This window comes from Salmo salar, chromosome 29 (assembly GCF_965601325.2).
Source record: "Salmo salar chromosome 29, fSalSal1, whole genome shotgun sequence".
NCBI lineage: Eukaryota > Metazoa > Chordata > Actinopteri > Salmoniformes > Salmonidae > Salmo > Salmo salar.
Genome location: NC_138319.1, coordinates 36,395,001 through 36,416,820, shown reverse-complemented (window position 1 = coordinate 36,416,820; position 21,820 = coordinate 36,395,001). Strand labels below are relative to the sequence as shown.

The 21,820-nt window shown below is 44.0% G+C and overlaps 1 protein-coding gene across 1 annotated transcript in view; it reads right to left on the bottom strand.

Annotated features, from left to right (window-relative positions):
- Positions 1 to 260: 260 nt before the first annotated feature.
- LOC106590643 (noelin-3) overlaps positions 261 to 21,820 on the bottom strand; it is a 57,379-nt gene continuing 35,819 nt past the window's right edge. The window contains exons 2-6 of the mRNA XM_014181779.3: positions 21,274 to 21,417; positions 15,807 to 15,962; positions 11,549 to 11,768; positions 3,907 to 4,013; positions 261 to 1,666 (exon numbers count right to left, since the gene is read on the bottom strand). Coding sequence (XP_014037254.3) covers positions 989 to 1,666; positions 3,907 to 4,013; positions 11,549 to 11,768; positions 15,807 to 15,962; positions 21,274 to 21,417 — 1,305 coding nt within the window. The 3' untranslated portion in view covers positions 261 to 988. The remainder of the gene's footprint in view (positions 1,667 to 3,906; positions 4,014 to 11,548; positions 11,769 to 15,806; positions 15,963 to 21,273; positions 21,418 to 21,820) is intronic.

Sequence of the window (21,820 nt, the reverse complement as noted above, 5' to 3'; positions counted from 1 at the left end):
TCCTCCCCTTCATCTACAATGATTGAGGTGGATTTAAACAAGTGACATCAATACGGGATCATAGGTTTCTCCTGGATTCACCTGGTCAGTCCATGTCTTGGAAAGAGCAGTTGTTAATGTTTAGTGCACTTAGTGTATATCAAGATGCAGCATATCCATACCAAGATAAAAGCATTGAATTACTTTGGTGCTGGATTGGTCGGTTTCAGTTTTGTGCTATAAGAGGTAATGCCTTTGAAACACAAATCAAAAAACCGATACACTTTTGATACAGTATTTTATAACAAAAAAATATTAACTTAGCTTTCGCATAGAGACATACAATTGTTACCACAATGTTTTCTATAATAAGACTGTCCATTTCCTTTTGTAACATGTCAGCAAATACTCTGGAGAGTATTTTTCTTAAACCAGGTTTAAATACTTTAGACATCACTACAAACACTGTGAGAACTGAAGGACATCTAGTACAGAAACATAGCAAATACACTGTATCATCGTAAATTACAGCAGACAAAATGTCAGACATTCATGCACACCTGTGGATCATAGAGAACCTAAAGACAGCAGTAAATAAGGCCAAATAGTAAAGTCCTATTTTCAGCAGCGATGGAAAAAGAAGAGGATCATAGAGAACCGAAAGACAGCAGTAAATAAGGCCAAATAGTAAACTCCTATTTTCAGCAGCGATGGAAAAAGAAAAAAAGAAGAAGAAAGGATAAATAGAATCTATGACATTCTGTCCATGTTCAAGTCACCTCAAGTGTTCTGGCCCAGAATATATAAAAAAGGCAATTTCTTCTAGTAATGGCAATGTAATGACAGAGCAGTTCACTTTAGGGAGGAGGTGAGGAAAAACATGAACATGGTTGTAAGCAACAAGGTCCCTGTTTATATCACAAATGATGGCGCTTTGCCTTGGAAAGTTGCTGTTGTCATTTCTACGGTGTCCATATGAGGACTTGTGACATTTCATCTCCCGTGTCCTCTAGGAGTCGTCTTGCGTTTTGATGACGTGGAACAGAGTGACATTGAACAGCACCTGGTGTCCATTGTTCCAGCCATAGAGGGCCCTCTCTCTGGCGTTATAGGCCAGCATGGAGATGTGAAAGTACTGGTTGTGGAACGGGATGTCTGTGTACTCATAGCTGGAGGTCTTGGTGGAGTATGAGTAGTAAACCTTAGCACCCGTCAGGTGAGAGTTGGTGATGTAGAGTGTTCCGCAGATCATAAAGGATTCCCCCGCGTTCCGTCTGGAATATTCTGTATTCCAAATCTTCTGGAGTTCCAGGGTGTCCGGGTCCATCTGGGCGATGACGATATTTCCCGCGTTCTGATTGGTTGCGTACACTACCCACATGCCCAGTTCGTCGGCCATGACATCGATGTCGGAGTATCCGCCCCAGGAGTAGGGGTAGGTATTGTGGAAGCCGGCGTACTCCAGAGCCCGCTGAGCCAACACCCGACCCGTCTCAAAACTGTACTTGACGATGATGTTGCTCTGGTACTTGTTGTAATACAGGGATCCATTGTACGCCACGTGACCAGTTCCCTCCCATTTAAACGGGAGGTTGTAGGTTCGAGACACCACATTAGCTACAAAGTCGTCCATGGTCTTGTACTCACGTACAATCTTACTGTTGGTGTAGCTGTCCATGTACCAGACCTATGTCAAAGAAAGATGAATAGCAGGAATTAGTGGAAACCACAAGCTGATATGTATTAGACTGAACACTGACTGAGTTAACATGCAACATACACTTAAATATCTTTACGGAAAGGTGACTTCTTTCTCCATCTCCCTTATGAATATACAGTGGCTTGCGAAAGTATTCACCCTCCTTGGCATTTTTCCTATTTTGTTGCCTTACAACCTGGAATTAAAATAGATTTTCTTTGGGGGGAGTTTGTATCATTTGATTAACAAAACATGCCTACCACTTTGAAGATGCAAAATATTTTTTTATTGTGAAACAAACATTGAGCGTGCATAACTATTCACCCCCCCAAAGTCAATATATTTGTAGAGCCAACTTTTGCAGCAATTACAGCTGCAAGTCTCTTGGGGTATGTCTCTATAAGCTTGGCACATCTAGCCACTGGGATTTTTGTCCATCTTTCAAGGCAAAACTGCTCCAGCTCCTTCAAGTTGGATGGGTTCCGCTGATGTAGAGCAATCTTTAAGTCATACCACAGATTCTCAATTGGATTGAGGTCTGGGCTACGACTAGGCCATTCCAAGACATTTAAATGTTTCCCCTTAATCCACTCGAGTGTTGCTTTAGCAGTATGCTTAGGGTCATTGTCCTGCTGGAAGGTGAACCTCCGTCCCAGTCTCAAATCTCTGGAAGACTGCCACCACCATGCTTCACTGTGGGGATGGTGTTCTCGCGGTGATGAGAGGTGTTTGGTTTGCGCCAGACATAGCGTTTTCCTTGATGGCCAAAAAGCTCAATTTTAGCCTCATCTGACCAGAGTACCTTCTTCCGTATATTTGGGGAGACTCCCACATGTCTTTTGGCAAACACCAAACATGTTCGCTTATTTTTTTCTTTAAGCAATGGCTTTTTTCTGGCCACTCTTCCGTAAAGCCCAGCTCTGTGGAATGAACGTCTTAAAGTGGTCCTATGGACAAATAATTTGCAGCTCCTTCAGGGTTATCTTTTGTCTCTTTGTTGCCTCTCTGATTAATGCCCTCCTTGACTGGTCCGTGAGTTTTGGTGGGCTGCCCTCTCTTGGCAGGTTTGTTGTGGTGCCATATTCTTTACATTTTTTAATAATGGATTTAATGGTGCTCTATGGGCTGTTCAAAGTTTAGAATATTTTTTTTAGAACCCAACCCTGATCTTTACTTCTCCACAACCTGTTTGGAGAGTGCCTTGGTCTTCATGGTGCCACTTGCTTGGTGGTGCCCCTTGCTTATTGGTGATGCAGACTCTGGGGCCTTTCAGAATAGGTGTATATATACTGAGATCATGTGACAGATCATGTGACACTTACATTGCACACAGGTGGGCTTTAGTTAACTAATTATGTGAATTCTGAAGGTAATTGGTTGCACCAGATCTTATTTAGGGGCTTCATAGCAAAGGGGGTGAATACACATGCACGCACAACTTTTAATTTAAAACCTTTTTTTTTACCATGTTCTTTTTTTCATTTCACTTCACCAATTTGGACTGTTTTGTGTATGTCCATTACATGAAATCCAAATAAAAATCAATTTAAATGACAGGTTGAAATGCAACAAAATAGAAAAAAATGGCAAGGGGGATGAATACTTTTGCAAGGCAATGTACCTGAACCACTTCACAAGGCCTTATGAACCTAATACCTGAACCGCTTCACAAGGCATTATGAACCTAATACCTGAACCACTTCACAAGGCCTTATGAACCTAATACCTGAACCACTTCAAAAGGCCTTATGAACCTAATACCTGAACCACTTCACAAGGCCTTATGAACCTAATACCTGAACCACTTCACAAGGCCTTATGAACCTAAAACCTGAACCACTTCACAAGGCCTTATGAACCTAATACCTGAACCACTTCACAAGGCCTTATGAACCTAATACCTGAACCACTTCACAAGGCCTTATGAACCTAATACCTGAACGATTTCACAAGGCATTATAAATATAATACCTGAACCACTTTACAAGGCCTTATGAATCAAAATAAACGATCCTCTGCATCAGAAAAGCTATTGAATATCCCCCATCTCAGAAACCCCTAGAAGAAAACCAACCCCATGATATTAGGTCATGACAGTCTTTGATTATTGTTATAAATCCTTCCTTATTAGTCCGGAAACAAAACAGAGATGTTGTTTAACACCCAGAGACACACCCGCAGACAGAGCTATCACCTCCCACCTCATCCACTCCCATCCCATAACTCACCCTGTTGTTTCTCCGAGAGGCCTGTGGGTCAGTCAACCATGCTCCGAACCGGGTGCCAGATGTCTTTATTGTTACAGGTCCAGTGAGTTTCATTAATTTCCCACATGCTGTTAATAAAGAAATACAGTGGTAAGACGTACTGTTTTTCTTCCTCCTCTTCTTACTAGATTCTCACAAGTCAATTTCATGCCTGCGCCACTGTGAAAGTTTACTGAACAACGCTGTACATATTAAAACCAGGCTGTCGGAGACAAGCACACTCTAAGCTCTAGGCCTCAAGCAGTCATATCGGACTAAATCAATTGGCCGTAGGTATTGACTGCATGTGAAAGCTGTTTGAGTTATATATGAGCACATACATTTACAACTGACCACTCACTGAGTTTGCCCAGAAGTCGATACTGATCTGGTTCCACTCACTGAGTTTGCCCACGAAGTCAATACTGATCTGGTTCCACTCACTGAGTTTGCCCACGCAGTCGATATTGATCTGGTTCTACCCACTGAGTTTGCCCACGCAGTCGATATTGATCTGGTTCTACTCACTGAGTTTGCCCGCGCAGTCGATACTGATCTGGTTCCACTCACTGAGTTTGCCCACGCAGTCGATATTGATCTGGTTCCACTCACTGAGTTTGCCCACGCAGTCGATATTGATCTGGTTCTACTCACTGAGTTTGCCCACGCAGTCGAAATTGATCTAGTTCTACTCACTGAGTTTGCCAACGCAGTCGATGTTGATCTGGTTCTACTCACTGAGTTTGCCAACACAGTCGATATTGATCTGGTTCTACTCACCGAGTTTGCCCACGCAGTCGATACTGATCTGGTTCTATTCACTGGGTTTGCCCACGCAGTCGATATTGATCTGGTTCTACTCACTGAGTTTGCCCAAGCGGTCGATACTGATCTGGTTCTACTCACAGAGTTTGCCCACGTGGTCGATACTGATCTGGTACTACTCACTGAGTTTGCCCACGCTGATGATATTGATCTGGTTCTACTCACTGAGTTTGCCCACACAGTCGATATTGATCTGGTTCTACTCACCGAGTTTGCCCACGCAGTCAATATTGATCTGGTTCTACTCACTTAGGATGCCCATGCAGTCAATGTTGATCTGGTTCTACTCACTGAGGTTGCCCACACAGTCCATATTGATCTGGTTCTACTCACTGAGTTTGCCCAAGCGGTCGACACTGATCTGGTTCTACTCACTGAGTTTGCCCACGCAGACTATACTGATCTGGTTCTACTTACTCAGTTTACCCACGCAGTCGATGTTGATCTGGTTCTACTCACTGAGTTTGCCAACGAAGTCGATATTGATCTGGTTCTACTCACCGAGTTTGCCCACGCAGTCGATACTGATCTGGTTCCACTCACTGAGTTTGCCCATTCATTCGATATTGACCTGGTTCTACTCTCTAAGTTTGCCCACGCAGTCGATATTGATCTGGTTCTATTCCCTGAGTTTGCCCACGCAGTCTATAATGATCTGGTTCTACTCACTGAGTTTGCCGACGCAGCGGATATTGATCTGGTTCTGCTATCTGAGTTTGCCCACGCAGTCGATATTGATCTGGTTCTGCTCACTGAGTTTGCCCACGCAGTCGATATTGATCTGGTTCTGCTCACTGAGTTTGCCCACGCAGTTGATGTTGATCTGGTTCTACTCACTGAGTTTGCCTACAAAGTCGATATTCATCTGGTTCTGCTCACTGAGTTTGCCCACGCAGTTGATGTTGATCTGGTTCTACTCACTGAGTTTGCCTACAAAGTCGATATTCATCTGGTTCTGCTCACTGAGTTTGCCCACGCAGTTTATGTTGATCTGGTTCTACTCACTGAGTTTGCCCACACAGTTGATATTGATCTGGTTCTACTTACAGAGTTTGCCCACGGAGTCAATATTGATTTGGTTCTACTCACTGACTTTTCCCACGCTGTCGATGTTGATCTGGTTCTACTCACTGAGTTTTCCCACGCAGTCGAAATTGATCTGGTTCTACTCACTGAGTTTGCCAACGCAGTCGATATTGATCTGGTTCTACTCACTGAGTTTGCCCACGCAGTCGAAATTGATCTAGTTCTACTCACTGAGTTTGCCAACGCAGTCGATGTTGATCTGGTTCTACTCACTGAGTTTGCCAACACAGTCGATATTGATCTGGTTCTACTCACCGAGTTTGCCCACGCAGTCGATACTGATCTGGTTCTATTCACTGGGTTTGCCCACGCAGTCGATATTGATCTGGTTCTACTCACTGAGTTTGCCCAAGCGGTCGATACTGATCTGGTTCTACTCACAGAGTTTGCCCACGTGGTCGATACTGATCTGGTACTACTCACTGAGTTTGCCCACGCTGATGATATTGATCTGGTTCTACTCACTGAGTTTGCCCACACAGTCGATATTGATCTGGTTCTACTCACCGAGTTTGCCCACGCAGTCAATATTGATCTGGTTCTACTCACTTAGGATGCCCATGCAGTCAATGTTGATCTGGTTCTACTCACTGAGGTTGCCCACACAGTCCATATTGATCTGGTTCTACTCACTGAGTTTGCCCAAGCGGTCGACACTGATCTGGTTCTACTCACTGAGTTTGCCCACGCAGTCTATACTGATCTGGTTCTACTTACTCAGTTTACCCACGCAGTCGATGTTGATCTGGTTCTACTCACTGAGTTTGCCAACGAAGTCGATATTGATCTGGTTCTACTCACCGAGTTTGCCCACGCAGTCGATACTGATCTGGTTCCACTCACTGAGTTTGCCCATTCATTCGATATTGACCTGGTTCTACTCTCTAAGTTTGCCCACGCAGTCGATATTGATCTGGTTCTATTCCCTGAGTTTGCCCACGCAGTCTATAATGATCTGGTTCTACTCACTGAGTTTGCCGACGCAGCGGATATTGATCTGGTTCTGCTATCTGAGTTTGCCCACGCAGTCGATATTGATCTGGTTCTGCTCACTGAGTTTGCCCACGCAGTCGATATTGATCTGGTTCTGCTCACTGAGTTTGCCCACGCAGTTGATGTTGATCTGGTTCTACTCACTGAGTTTGCCTACAAAGTCGATATTCATCTGGTTCTGCTCACTGAGTTTGCCCACGCAGTTGATGTTGATCTGGTTCTACTCACTGAGTTTGCCTACAAAGTCGATATTCATCTGGTTCTGCTCACTGAGTTTGCCCACGCAGTTTATGTTGATCTGGTTCTACTCACTGAGTTTGCCCACACAGTTGATATTGATCTGGTTCTACTTACAGAGTTTGCCCACGGAGTCAATATTGATTTGGTTCTACTCACTGACTTTTCCCACGCTGTCGATGTTGATCTGGTTCTACTCACTGAGTTTTCCCACGCAGTCGAAATTGATCTGGTTCTACTCACTGAGTTTGCCAACGCAGTCGATGTTGATCTGGTTCTACTCACCGATTTTGCCCACGCAGTCGATACTGATCTGGTTCTATTCACTGGGTTTGCCCACGCAGTCGATATTGATCTGGTTCTACTCACTGAGTTTGCCCAAGCGGTCGATACTGATCTGGTTCTACTCACTGAGTTTGCCCACGCAGTCGACATTGATCTGGTTCTACTCACTGAGTTTGCCCAAGCGGTCGATACTGATCTGGTTCTACTCACTGAGTTTGCCCACGCAGTAGATACTGATCTGGTTCTAGTCACTGGGTTTGCCCACGCAGTCAATATTGATCTGGTTCTACTCACAGAGTTTGCTCACGCAGTCGACATTGATCTGGTTCTACTCACTGAGTTTGCCCAAGCGGTCGATACTGATCTGGTTCTACTCACAGAGTTTGCCCACGTGGTCGATACTGATCTGGTACTACTCACTGAGTTTGCCCACGCTGATGATATTGATCTGGTTCTACTCACTGAGTTTGCCCACACAGTCGATATTGATCTGGTTCTACTCACCGAGTTTGCCCACGCAGTCAATATTGATCTGGTTCTACTCACTTAGTTTGCCCATGCAGTCAATGTTGATCTGGTTCTACTCACTGAGTTTGCCCACACAGTCCATATTGATCTGGTTCTACTCACTGAGTTTGCCCAAGCGGTCGATACTGATCTGGTTCTACTCACTGAGTTTGCCCATTCAGTCGATACTGATCTGGTTCTACTCTCTAAGTTTGCCCACGCAGTCTATACTGATCTGGTTCTACTTACTCAGTTTACCCACGCAGTCGATGTTGATCTGGTTCTACTCACTGAGTTTGCCAACAAAGTCGATATTGATCTGGTTCTACTCACCGAGTTTGCCCACGCAGTCGATACTGATCTGGTTCCACTCACTGAGTTTGCCCATTCAGTCGATACTGACCTGGTTCTACTCTCTAAGTTTGCCCACGCAGTCGATATTGATCTGGTTCTATTCCCTGAGTTTGCCCACGCAGTCTATAATGATCTGGTTCTACTCACTGAGTTTGCCCACGCAGCCGATATTGATCTGGTTCTGCTATCTGAGTTTGCCCACGCAGTCGATATTGATCTGCTTCTACTCACTGAGTTTGCCCACGCAGTCGATATTGATCTGGTTCTGCTCACTGAGTTTGCCCACGCAGTTGATGTTGATCTGGTTCTACTCACTGAGTTTGCCTACAAAGTCGATATTCATCTGGTTCTGCTCACTGAGTTTGCCCACGCAGTTTATGTTGATCTGGTTCTACTCACTGAGTTTGCCCACACAGTCGATATTGATCTGGTTCTACTCACTGAGTTTGCCCACTCTGTCGATACTGATCTGGTTCTACTCACAGAGTTTGCCCACGCAGTCGACATTGATCTGGTTCTACTCACTGAGTTTGCCCAAGCGGTCGATACTGATCTGGTTCTACTCACTGAGTTTGCCCACGCAGTAGATACTGATCTGGTTCTAGTCACTGGGTTTGCCCACGCAGTCAATATTGATCTGGTTCTACTCACAGAGTTTGCTCACGCAGTCGACATTGATCTGGTTCTACTCACTGAGTTTGCCCAAGCGGTCGATACTGATCTGGTTCTACTCACAGAGTTTGCCCACGTGGTCGATACTGATCTGGTACTACTCACTGAGTTTGCCCACGCTGATGATATTGATCTGGTTCTACTCACTGAGTTTGCCCACACAGTCGATATTGATCTGGTTCTACTCACCGAGTTTGCCCACGCAGTCAATATTGATCTGGTTCTACTCACTTAGTTTGCCCATGCAGTCAATGTTGATCTGGTTCTACTCACTGAGTTTGCCCACACAGTCCATATTGATCTGGTTCTACTCACTGAGTTTGCCCAAGCGGTCGATACTGATCTGGTTCTACTCACTGAGTTTGCCCATTCAGTCGATACTGATCTGGTTCTACTCTCTAAGTTTGCCCACGCAGTCTATACTGATCTGGTTCTACTTACTCAGTTTACCCACGCAGTCGATGTTGATCTGGTTCTACTCACTGAGTTTGCCAACAAAGTCGATATTGATCTGGTTCTACTCACCGAGTTTGCCCACGCAGTCGATACTGATCTGGTTCCACTCACTGAGTTTGCCCATTCAGTCGATACTGACCTGGTTCTACTCTCTAAGTTTGCCCACGCAGTCGATATTGATCTGGTTCTATTCCCTGAGTTTGCCCACGCAGTCTATAATGATCTGGTTCTACTCACTGAGTTTGCCCACGCAGCCGATATTGATCTGGTTCTGCTATCTGAGTTTGCCCACGCAGTCGATATTGATCTGCTTCTACTCACTGAGTTTGCCCACGCAGTCGATATTGATCTGGTTCTGCTCACTGAGTTTGCCCACGCAGTTGATGTTGATCTGGTTCTACTCACTGAGTTTGCCTACAAAGTCGATATTCATCTGGTTCTGCTCACTGAGTTTGCCCACGCAGTTTATGTTGATCTGGTTCTACTCACTGAGTTTGCCCACACAGTCGATATTGATCTGGTTCTACTCACTGAGTTTGCCCACTCTGTCGATACTGATCTGGTTCTACTCACAGAGTTTGCCCATGCATTCGATATTGACCTGGTTCTACTCACGAGTTTGCCCATGCGGTCGATACTGATCTGGTTCTACTCACTGAGTTTGCCCATGCAGTCGATGTTGATCTGGTTCTACTCACTGAGTTTGCCCATGCAGTCGATATTGATCTGGTTCTACTCACTGAATTTGCCCACGCAGTCGATATTGATCTGGTTCTACTCACTGAGTTTGCCCATGCAGTCGATATTGATCTGGTTCTACTCACTGAGTTTGCCCATGCAGTCGATGTTGATCTGGTTCTACTCACTGAGTTTGCCTACAAAGTCGATATTGATCTGGTTCTACTCACTGAGTTTTCCCACGCAGTCGATATTGATCTGGTTCTGCTATTTGAGTTTGCCCATTCATTCGATATTGATCTGGTTCTACTCACAGAGTTTGCCCACACAGTCGATATTGATCTGGTTCTACTCACTGGTTTTGCCCACGTGGTCGATACTGATCTGATTCTTCTCACTGAGTTTGCCCACGCGGTCGATACTGATCTGGTTCTACTCACTGAGTTTGCCCACGCGGTCAAAACTGATCTGGTTCTACTCACTGAGTTTGCCCACGCTGTCATTATCGATTTGATTCTACTCACCGAGTTTGCCCACGCAGTCGATATTGATCTGGTTCTACTCACCGAGTTTGCCCACGCAGTCGATATTGATCTGGTTCTGCTCACTGAGTTTGCCACGCAGTCGATGTTGATCTGGTTCTACTCACTGAGTTTTCCCACGTAGTTGATATTGATCTGGTTCTACTCACTGAGTTTGCCCACGCAGCCAATGTTGATCTGGTTCTACTCACTGAGTTTGCCCACACAGTCGATATTGATCTGGATCTACTCACTGGGTTTGCCCACGCAGACGATATTGATCTGGTTCTACTCACCGAGTTTGCCCACGTAGTCGATGTTGATCTGGTTCTACTCACTGGGTTTGCCCACGCAGATGATATTGATCTGGTTCTACTCACCGAGTTTGCCCACGTAGTCGATGTTGATCTGCTTCTACTCACTGAGTTTGCCCACGCAGTCAATATTGATCTGGTTCTACTCACTGGGTTTTCCCACAGAGTCGATATTGATCTGGTTCTACTCACTGAGTTTGCCCACGCAGTCGATATTGATCTGGTTCTACTCACTGAGTTTTCCCATGGAGTCGATATTGATCTGGTTCTACTCACTGAGTTTGCCCACGCAGTCGCTACTGATCTGGTTCTACTCACAGAGTTTTCTCATGCTGTCGATATTGATCTGGTTCTACTCACTGAGTTTGCCCACGCGGTTGATACTGATCTGGTTTTACTCACTGAGTTTGCCCACGCAGTTGATGTTGATCTGGTTCTACCCACAAAGTTTGCCCACGCAGTCGATATTGATCTGGTTCTACTCACTGGTTTTGCCCACGCAGCCGATATTGATCTGGTTCTATTCACTGAGTTTTCCCACACAGTCGATATTGATCTGGTTCTACTCACAGAGTTTGCCCATGCAGTCGATATTGATCTGGTTCTACTCACTGGGTTTGCCCACGCAGCCGATATTGATCTGGTTCTACTCACTGAGTTTGCCCATGCAGTCGATATTGATCTGGTTCTACTCACTGAGTTTGCCCATGCAGTTGTGCAGCCTGCTGTCCAGTCTAAGGACCCTCTGGTAGAGCTCATCATAGTCGTATGCCCCCATCTCTTCCTGAATGGCTGTGAGCACCATGGACAGGTTCCTGATCTCCTCTTTAAATGAGGAGATGAGCTGGGCGTCTGTCTTGTACTGCTCCAACACAGGGATCAGAGGCTGCAGCTCATCCATCTTGTTCTTCAGCTCCTGAAGCAGACACATAGACAGAGATGGACACAAAGACATAGACAAACACAAAGACAGAGACAGGCACAGAGACAGGCACAGAGACAGGCACAGAGACAGGCACAGAGACAGACACAGAGACAGACAGAGACAGGCACAGAGACAGGTACAGAGACAGACACAGAGGCAGGCACAGAGACAGAGACAGACACAGAAACAGAGAGTGGCATAGACACAGGCACAGACACAGGCACAGAGACAGGCACAGAGACAGGCCCACAGACAGACATAGGCATGAGACAGAGACACGCACAGAAACAGAGACAGGCAACGTGACCGAGACAGAGAGGGGCATAAAGACAGAGACAGAGACAGGCACAGAGACAGGTACAGAGACAGACACAGAGGCAGGCAGAGAGACAGAGACAGACACAGAAACAGAGAGAGGCACAGAGACAGGCACAGAGACAGCCACAGAGACAGGCACAGAGACAGGCCCACAGACAAACATAGGCACGAGACAGAGACACGCACAGAGACAGAGACAGGCAACGTGACAGAGACAGAGAGAGACAGTGAACGTGACAGAGACAGGCACAGTGACAGTGATAGTGACAGAGACAGAGGCAGGCATAAAGACAGAGATAGGCCATAATGGTAGAATCGAAAGAGAAGAGAAGAGGCCATGATGGTAGAACAGAAGAGAGGAGAAGCGGCCATCGTGGCAGAAGAGAAGAGAGAAGAGAATAGAAGAGAAAAGGCCATAATGGTGGAAGAGAGAAGAAAAGAGAAGAGGCCATAACGGAAGAAGAGAAGAGAGAAGATGCCATAATGGTAGAAGAGAAGAGAGAAGAGGCCATAATGGTAGAAGAGAAGAGAGAAGAGGCCATAATGGTAGAAGAGAAGAGAAGTCCATAATGGTAGAAGAGAAGAGGCCATAATGGCAGAAGAAAAGAGGACATAATGACAGAAGAGAGAAGAGAAGAGAAGTCCATAATGGTAGAAGAGAAGAGGCCACAATGGCAGAAAAGAAGAGAAAAAAGACTAGGCCATAATGGTAGAAGAGAAGAAGCAATAATGGTAGAAGGAGAAGAGTGAAAAGAATATGCTATAATGGTAGAAGGAGAAGAGTGAAGAGAAGTGGCCTTAATGGTAGAAGAGAAGAGAAAAGAGACTATGACATAATGGTAGAAGAGAAGAGAACATAATGGTAGAAGGAGAAGATTGAAGAGAAGAGGCCACAATGGTAGAAGGAGAAGAGAGAAGAGAATTGCCATAATGGTAGAATGAGAAGAGAGAAGAGAATATGCCATAATGGTAGGAGGAGAAGAGAGAAGAGGCCATAACAGTAGAAGAGAAGAGGCCATAATGGTAGAAGGAGAAGAGCGAAGAGAATAGGCCATAATGGTAAAAGATAAGAGAGAAGAGGCCATAATGGTAGAAGAGAAGAGAAAAGAGAATATGCCATAATGGTAAAAGGAAAAGAGTGAAGAGAAGCAGCCAAAATGACAGAAGTGAAGAGAAAAAAGACTAGGCAATAATGGTAGAAGAAGAAGAAAAGAGGCCATAATAGTAGAAGTGAAGAGGCCATCATGGTAGAAGGGAAGAGAGAAGAGGCCATGATGGTAGAAGAGAAGAGACCATAATCGTAGAAGGAGAAGATTGAAGAGAAGAAGCCATAATGGTAGAAGGAGAAGAGAGAAGAGACTAGGCCATAATGGTAGAAGAGAAGAGTCCATCATGGTAGAAGGAGAAGAGGCCATAATGGTAGAAGGAGAAGAGAGAAGAAGCCATCATGGTTGAAGAGAAGAGAGAAGAGGCCATAATGGTAGAAGGAGAATATAGAAGAGGCCATAATGGCAGAAGAGAAGAGAGACTAGGCCTTAATGGTAGAAGAGAAGCGGCCATAATGACAGAAGAGAAGAGAAATGAGAGTAGGCCATAATGGTAGAAGTGAAGAGGCCATAATGGTAGAAGGAGAAGAGTGAAGAGAAGAGGCCAAAATGGCAGAAGGAGAAGAGTGAAGGGTAGAGGCCACAATGGTAGAAGAGAAGATGCCATAATTTAGAAGGAGAAGAGTGAAGAGAAGAGGCCATAATGATAGAAGGAGAAGAGAAGAGGCCATAACAGTAGAAGGGAAGAGAGAAGAGAAGAGGCTATAATGGTAGAATGAGACGAGACAAGAGGCAAATAATGGTAGAATGAGAAGAGAGAAGAGGCCATAATGGCAGAAGAGAAGAGAGACTAGGCCTTAATGGTAGAAGGAGAAGAGTGAAGAAAAGAGGCCATAATGTTAGAAGAGAAGAGGGAAGAGAAGAGGCCATAATGGTAGAAGAGAAGAGGCCATAATGGTAGAAGGGGAAGAGTGCAGAGAAGAGGCCATAATGGTAGAATGAGAAGAGAGAAGAGGCCATAATGGTAGAAGCGAAGAGACCATAATGGTAGAAGGAGAAGATTGAAGAGAAGAGGCCATAATGGTAGAAGGAGAAGAGAGAAGAGGCCATAACGGTAGAAGGAGACGAGAGAAGAGACCATAATGGTAGAAGAGAAGGGAGAAGAGGCCATAATGGTTGAAGGAGAAGAGTGAAGAGAAGAGGCCATAATGGCAGAAGGAGAAGAGTGAAGAGGAGTGGCCATAATGGTAGAAGAGAAGAGAACAGAGACTAGGCCATAATGGTAGAAGTGAAGAGGCCATAATGGTAGAAGGAGAAGCGAGAAGCGGCCATAATGGTAGAAGGAGAAGAGTGAAGAGAAGCAGCCATAATGACAGAAGAGAAGAGAACAGAGACTAGGCCATAATGGTAGAAGTGAAGAGGCCATAATGGTAGAAGGAGAAGCGAGAAGAGGCCATAATGATAGAAGGAGAAGAGTGAACAGAACATGCCATAATGGTAGAAGAGAAGAGAGAAGAGGCCATAATGGTAGAAGGAGAAGATAGAAGAGAAGAGACCTTAATGGTAGAAGGAGAAGAATGAAGAGAAGCGGCCATAATGAAAGAAGAGAAGAGAAAAGAGACTAGGCCATAATGGTAGAAGAGAAGAGAGAAGAGGCCATAATGGTAGAAAGAGAAGATAGAAGAGAAGAGACCTTAATGGTAGAAGGAGAAGAATGAAGAGAAGCGGCCATAATGAAAGAAAAGAAGAGAAAAGAGACTAGGCCATAATGGTAGAAGAGAAGAGTGAAGAGAAGAGGACATAATGGTACAAGTGAAGAGAAAAGATTCCATAATGGTAGAAGGAGAAGAGTGAAGAGAATGGCCATAATAGAAGAAGGGGAGGCCTCTCTTCTCAGGTGACGTGGTCAGGAAAATTACCTGGGCCTATTTATAAACAATGTTCTGTATTTTAGTGCTGTAATGTTGTGTACTTTAATGTATTCTAGTGCTGTAATGTTCTGTACTTTAATGCATCCTAGTGCTGTACTGTTCTGTACTTTAATGTATTCTAGTGCTGTACTGTTCTGTACTTTAATGTATTCTAGTGCTGTACTGTTCTGTACTTTAATGTATTCTAGTGCTGTAATGTTCTGTACTTTAATGCATCCTAGTGCTGTACTGTTCTGTACTTTAATGCATCCTAGTGATGTACTGTTCTGTACTTTATTGTATTCTAGTGCTGTACTGTTCTGTACTTTAATGTATTCTAGTGCTGTAATGTTCTGTACTTTATTGTATTCTAGTGCTGTAATGTTCTGTACTTTATTGTATTCTAGTGCTGTAATGTTCTGTACTTTATTGTATTCTAGTGCTGTAATGTTCTGTACCTTATTGTATTCTAGTGCTGTAATGTTCTGTACTTTATTGTATTCTAGTGCCTTAATGTTCTGTACTTTATTGTATTCTAGTGCTGTAATGTTCTGTACTTTATTGTATTCTAGTGCTGTAATGTTCTGTACTTTATTGTATTCTAGTGCTGTAATGTTCTGTACTTTATTGTATTCTAGTGCCTTAATGTTCTGTACTTTATTGTATTCTAGTGCTGTAATGTTCTGTACTTTATTGTATTCTAGTGCTGTAATGTTCTGTACTTTATTGTATTCTAGTGCTGTAATGTTCTGTACCTGGAAGTTCCTGGTTATTATGGTCTTCCTGTCGTCTTCTATCTGTCTGAGCGTGGTCTGGAGCCCTTTCATCTGATTCTCCATCTTCATGACGTACTGGAAGTCCCTCTGGGTCCGCAGGTTCAACACCTCAATGGACTGGGACATGTTCTGCACCTGGATCAGAGAATACAACTACCTCCAATATGTTCTGGACTACAGCAAACAGAAGCACATTCAATCTAGCCTAGTTGACCCAGATCTGTTTGTGTTTGGCATGATGGCCATGACCATAGGAGTTGTCAAGACAGCACAGACCAATCTGGAACAAAGCAAAATTAAATCTACACAACCTTCTCAAACAAGAACTGAGCTTACAGTAACCGAAAGGATGCTAGATCGAATCCCCGAGCTGACAAGGTAAAAATCTGTCGTTCTGCCCCTGAACAAGGCAGTTAGCCCACTGTTCCTAGGCTGTTATTGAAAATAAGAATTTGTTCTTAACTGACTTGCCTAGTTAAATAAAGGTAAAATAAAATAAATATGTAGGTGAAAGACTGAATTACATACACACACACACCAAGGCAAGTTGGAATTCAGCCCTGTTTAAATACTGTATTTGAGCATACGGCCATCACAAGTGAACAACAAAATGCTCCTTAACAGACGATATGAGCTTCCCCTCCCATATGATTAACAACTTGGCCGTCCGTTTTGTCACCAAAGCCCCATATACTACCCACCACTGCGACCTGTATGCCCTCGTTGGCTGGCCCTCGCTTCATACTCGTCGCCAAACCCACTGGCTCCAGGTCATCTACAAGTCTCTGCTAGGTAAAGCCCCACCTTATCTCAGCTCACTGGTCACCATAGCAGCACTCACCCGTAGCATGCGCTCCAGCAGTTATATCTCACTGGTCACCCCCAAAGCCAATTCCTCCTTTGGTCGCTTCTCCTTCCAGTTCTCTGCTGCCAATGACTGGAACGAACTGCAAAAATCTCTAAAGCTGGAAACTCTTACCTCCCTCACTAGCTTTAAGCACCAGCTGTCAGAGCAGCTCACAGATCACTGCACCTGTACATAGCTCATCTGTAAATAGCCCATCCAATCTACCTCATCCCCATACTGTATATATTTATTTATCTTGCTCCTTTGCACCCCAGTATCTCTACTTGCACATTCATCTTCTGCACATCCTACCATTCCAGTGTTTAATTGCTGTATTGTAATTACTTCGCCACCATGGCCTATTTATTGCCTTACCTCTCTTATCCTACCTCATTTGCACACACTGTATATAGATTTTTCTACTGTATTATTGATTGTATGTTTGTTTATTCCATGTGTAACTCTGTGTTGTTGTATGTGTCGAACTGTTTGCTTTATCTTGGCCAGGTCGCAGTTGCAAATGAGAACTTGTTCTCAACTAGCCTACCTGGTTAAATAAAGGTGAAATAAAATAAAAAATCAAATGAATCACTCCACTTATGCTCTGACCTCGCAGAGGTACAATAATGTGTATGATAGATCACCTCAGAATGGATAAAATAATTGTGTTAAGTATACTGAGTTTCAGAACTTAAAAAAGACACAGCATCTTATATAAGGGATCTTTCACTTTGAATAGACAAGACTCCCTTTGTAATGAAGTGTGACTTTTAACTCTTTCACAACAGGTGTTGCTAAGATGTGGCCGAGTGCTGTTACATTACTTCTAGGTGATTCTATGGTAGGTGTTGTGTTGATTATATGGTAGGTGTTGTCTTGATTCTATGTTAGGTGTTGTCTTGTTTCTATGGTAGGTGTTGTCTTGATTCTATGGTAGGTGTTGTCTTGATTCGATGGTAGGTATTGTCTTGATTCTGTGGTAAGTATTGTGTTGATTCTGTGGTAGGTGTTGAGTTGATTACACAGGGAAACTCAGCCGTGAGCTGCCCAGAGCCTAACAGATGAGCTAAATACCTTATATGCTTTCTTCAAGGCAAGCAACACTGAACCATGCATGAGAGCACCAGCTATTCTGGATGACTGTGTGATCACACTTGTCATAGCCAATGTAAGTAAAACCTTTAACCTCTATGGGCTAGGTGGGACGCTTGCCCCACCTACTCAACAGCCAGTGTAATCCCGTGGCGCGATATTCAAATACCTTAGAAATGCTATTACTTCAATTTCTCAAACATATGACTATTTTACACCATTTTAAAGACAAGACTCTCGTTAATCTAACCACACTGTCCGATTTCAAAAAGGCTTTACAACGAAAGCAAAACATTAGATTATGTCAGCAGAGTACACAGCCAGAAATAATCAGACACCCATTTTTCAAGCTAGCATATAATGTCACATAAACCCAAACCACAGCTAAATGCAGCACTAACCTTTGATGATCTTCATCAGATGACAACCCTAGGACATTATGTTATACAATACATGCATGTTTTGTTCAATCAAGTTCATATTTATATCAAAAAACAGCTTTTTACATTAGCATGTGACTAGCATGTGACTAGCATTCCCACCGAACACTTCCGGTGAATTTACTAAATTACTCACGATAAACGTTCACAAAAAACATAACAATTATTTTAAGAATTATAGATACAGAACTCCTCTATGCACTCGCTATGTCCGATTTTAAAATAGCTTTTCGGTGAAAGCACATTTTGCAATATTTTAAGTAGATAGCCCAGCCATCACAGGCTAGCTATTTTGACACCAACCAAGTTTGGCACTCACCAAACTCCGATTTACTATTAGAAAAGTTTGATTACCTTTGGTGTTCTTCGTCAGAATGCACTCCCAGGACTTCTACTTCAATAACAAATGTTGGTTTGGTCCCAAATAATCCATTGTTATATCCAAATAGCGGCGTTTTGTTTGTGCGTTCAAGACACTATCTGAAGGGTAAATAAGGGTCATGCGCCCGACGCGTTTCGTGACAAAAAAATTCTAAATATTTCATTACCGTACTTCGAAGCATGTCAACCGCTGTTTAAAATCAATTTTTATGCCATTTTTCTCGTAAAAAAAGCGATAATATTCTGACCGGGAAAGCGTGTTTACGTTCAAAGAGAGAGAAAATAAAAACATCTCGTGCCCTCGTGCACGAGCCCCAGTCTGATGGTCCTCTGACAGGCCACTATCCAAACGCGCTAATGTGTTTCAGCCAGGAGCTGCCTCGATATCATTCAGCTTTTTCCCGGGTTCTGAGAGCCTATGGGAGCCGTAGGAAGTGTCACGTTACAGCAAAGATCCTCAGTCTTCAATAAACAGAGCCAAGATGAACAAGAACTTGTCAGACAGGCCACTTCCTGTAAGGAATCTTCTCAGGTTTTTGCCTGCCATATGAGTTCTGTTATACTCACAGACACCATTCAAACAGTTTTAGAAACATTAGGGTGTTTTCTATCCAAAGCCAATAATTATATGCATATTCTAGTTACTGGGCAGGAGTAGTAACCAGATTAAATCGGGTACGTTTTTTATCCGGCCGTGCAAATACTGCCCCCTATCCCCAACAGGTTAAACAGGTCAACATTCACAAGGCCGCAGGGCCAGACGAATTACCAGGACACGTACTCAGAGCATGCGCTGACCAATTGGCAAGTGTCTTCACTGACATTGTCAACCTCTCCCTGACCGACTCTGTAATATCTACGTTTCAAGCAACCAACCACAGTCCCTGTGTGCCAAGAAAACCTGCCTAAATGACTAACATCCCATAGCACTCACATCTAGAGCCATGAAGTGCTTTGAAAGTCTGGTCATGGCTCACATCAACACCATCATCCCAGAAACCCTAGACTCACTACAATGTGCATACTGCACCATCTCTATTGCACTCCACACTGCCCTTTCCCACCTGGACAAAAGGAACACCTACATAAGAATGCTGGTCTTTGACTACTACAGTTCATCACTAAGCTAAGGACCCTGGGACTAAACACCTCCCTTTGCAACTGGATCGTGGCCTTCTTGATGGGCCGCCCCCAGGTGGTAAGGGTAGGCAACACATCTGTCAAGTTGATCCTCAACACAGGGGCACCTCAGGGGTGTGTGCTTAGTCCCCTCCAGTACTCCCTGTTCACCCACAACTGCGTGGCCACACATGACTTCAACACCATCATTAAGTTTTGCCAATGACACAACGGTGGTAGGCCTAATCACCGACAACGATGAGACAGCCTACAGAGAGGAGGTCAGAGACCTGTCAATGTGGAGCCAGGTCAACAACCTCTCCCTCAATGTGATCAAGACAAAAGAGCTCATCGGGGACTACAGGAGCACGCCCCAATTAACATCGAGTGGGCTGTAGTGTAGTGGGTCGAGAGCTTCAAGTTCCTTGGCGTCCACATCACTACCAAACCATCATGGTCCAAACACACCAACACAGTCGTGAAGAGGGCATGTCAATGCCTATTCCCCCTCAGGAGACTGAAAAGATTTGGCATGGTTCCTCAGATACTCAAAAAGTTCTACAGCTGCACCATCGAGAGCATCTTGGTTACATCACCACTTGGTATGGGAACTGCTCGGCATCCGAGGGTAGTACGTATGGCCCAGTACATCACTGGGCACAAGCTTCCTGCCATCCAGGAACTCTCTATACCAGGCGGTACCGCATGGCAAGTAGTACCGGAGCGCAAATTCTAGGTCCAAAACGCTTCTTAACAGCTTCTACCCCAAAGCCATTAAACTGCTAAAAAATTTATCAAATGGCTACCCGGACAATTTTCATTGACCCCCTTTTTTGCATTGCCGCTACTCGCTGTTTATTATCTATGCACATTGACTCGGTACCGGAACCCCCTGTACATGTATATAGCCTCATTATTGTTAATTGATTGTGTCACTTTTTTTTCTTGCTTTAGTTAATTTTTTATTTGAAAAACAAATGTTTACCAAATATTTTCTTACTTAAAATTGTTTTTCTGAATTGTTGGTTAAGGGCTTGTAAGTAAGGATTTCACGGTAAGATGTTGTATTTGGCGCAATTGACAAATCAAATGTTATTCTATTTGAGTCATGGGATTACCTTTGGATCTGGAGTCATGGGATTACCTTCGAATCCGGAGTTATGGAATTATGCCCATTTTTCACCCCAGTCTACAAGACACTAGCAAAACCCAAGCCTACTGTACTTGATGGTAAGAGCACTCACTGTTGCCACTAGTGGCTGGACAGATGTCCAATTACGAAGTCAATCTCGAGTGATCTGCCTGAGCTGACATGGGGGCTAATTGAGTGACTGTCAGGGAAAAACTGCTGATGCACACCAACATTTTGAAATTGCACCTCTAACGCTCAACAGAAAATTGAGACCCTGACTGAGTTACAAAAATAAATATACAGTATATATTTATTTCATTTGGGGGGTTGGGGGCCCCCTAGCAGACAGAGGGCCCTAAACTGTTGCTTATGCCTGGAACCGGCCCTGATAGAGAGAGTATGTACTGTATGTGTCTGTATTGCTTTGTGTGTGACCTTCTCCAGTAGCTGGCGGAGCTGTCTTCCCTTGGCGTCTCTGGAGCAGAGGTTCTGTTCAGGTGCCACCACCGTGCAAATACACCGCCCGTCAGTATCCTGGGCTGAGCTGTACACCTGCCAACCCTCCTTAGGCCCGATGGTCTACACACACAAACAAACAAACACACAAATAAGAAAATATCAGTGAAGGGAATCAGTAACCTGGATAAATGACGTTGGGCGACAGACAACATTTTTCAATGTGAGCTGGTAGCTAGATAATCATATAGCTAGTGATGGAAAGTGATAGATATGTCAAATGTTATAGTATACCGTGCCTTGCAAAAGTATTCATCCCCCTTGGCGTTTTTCCTATTTTGTTGCATTACAACCTGTAATTTAAATTGATTTTTATTTGGATTTTATGTAATGGACATACACAAAATAGTCTAAACTGGTGAAGTGAAATTTAAAAAATGACTTGTTCCAAAAAATTCATAATAAAAAAACAAAAAAGTGAAAAGTGGTGATTGCATACTATGAAGCCCCTAAGTAAGATCTGGTG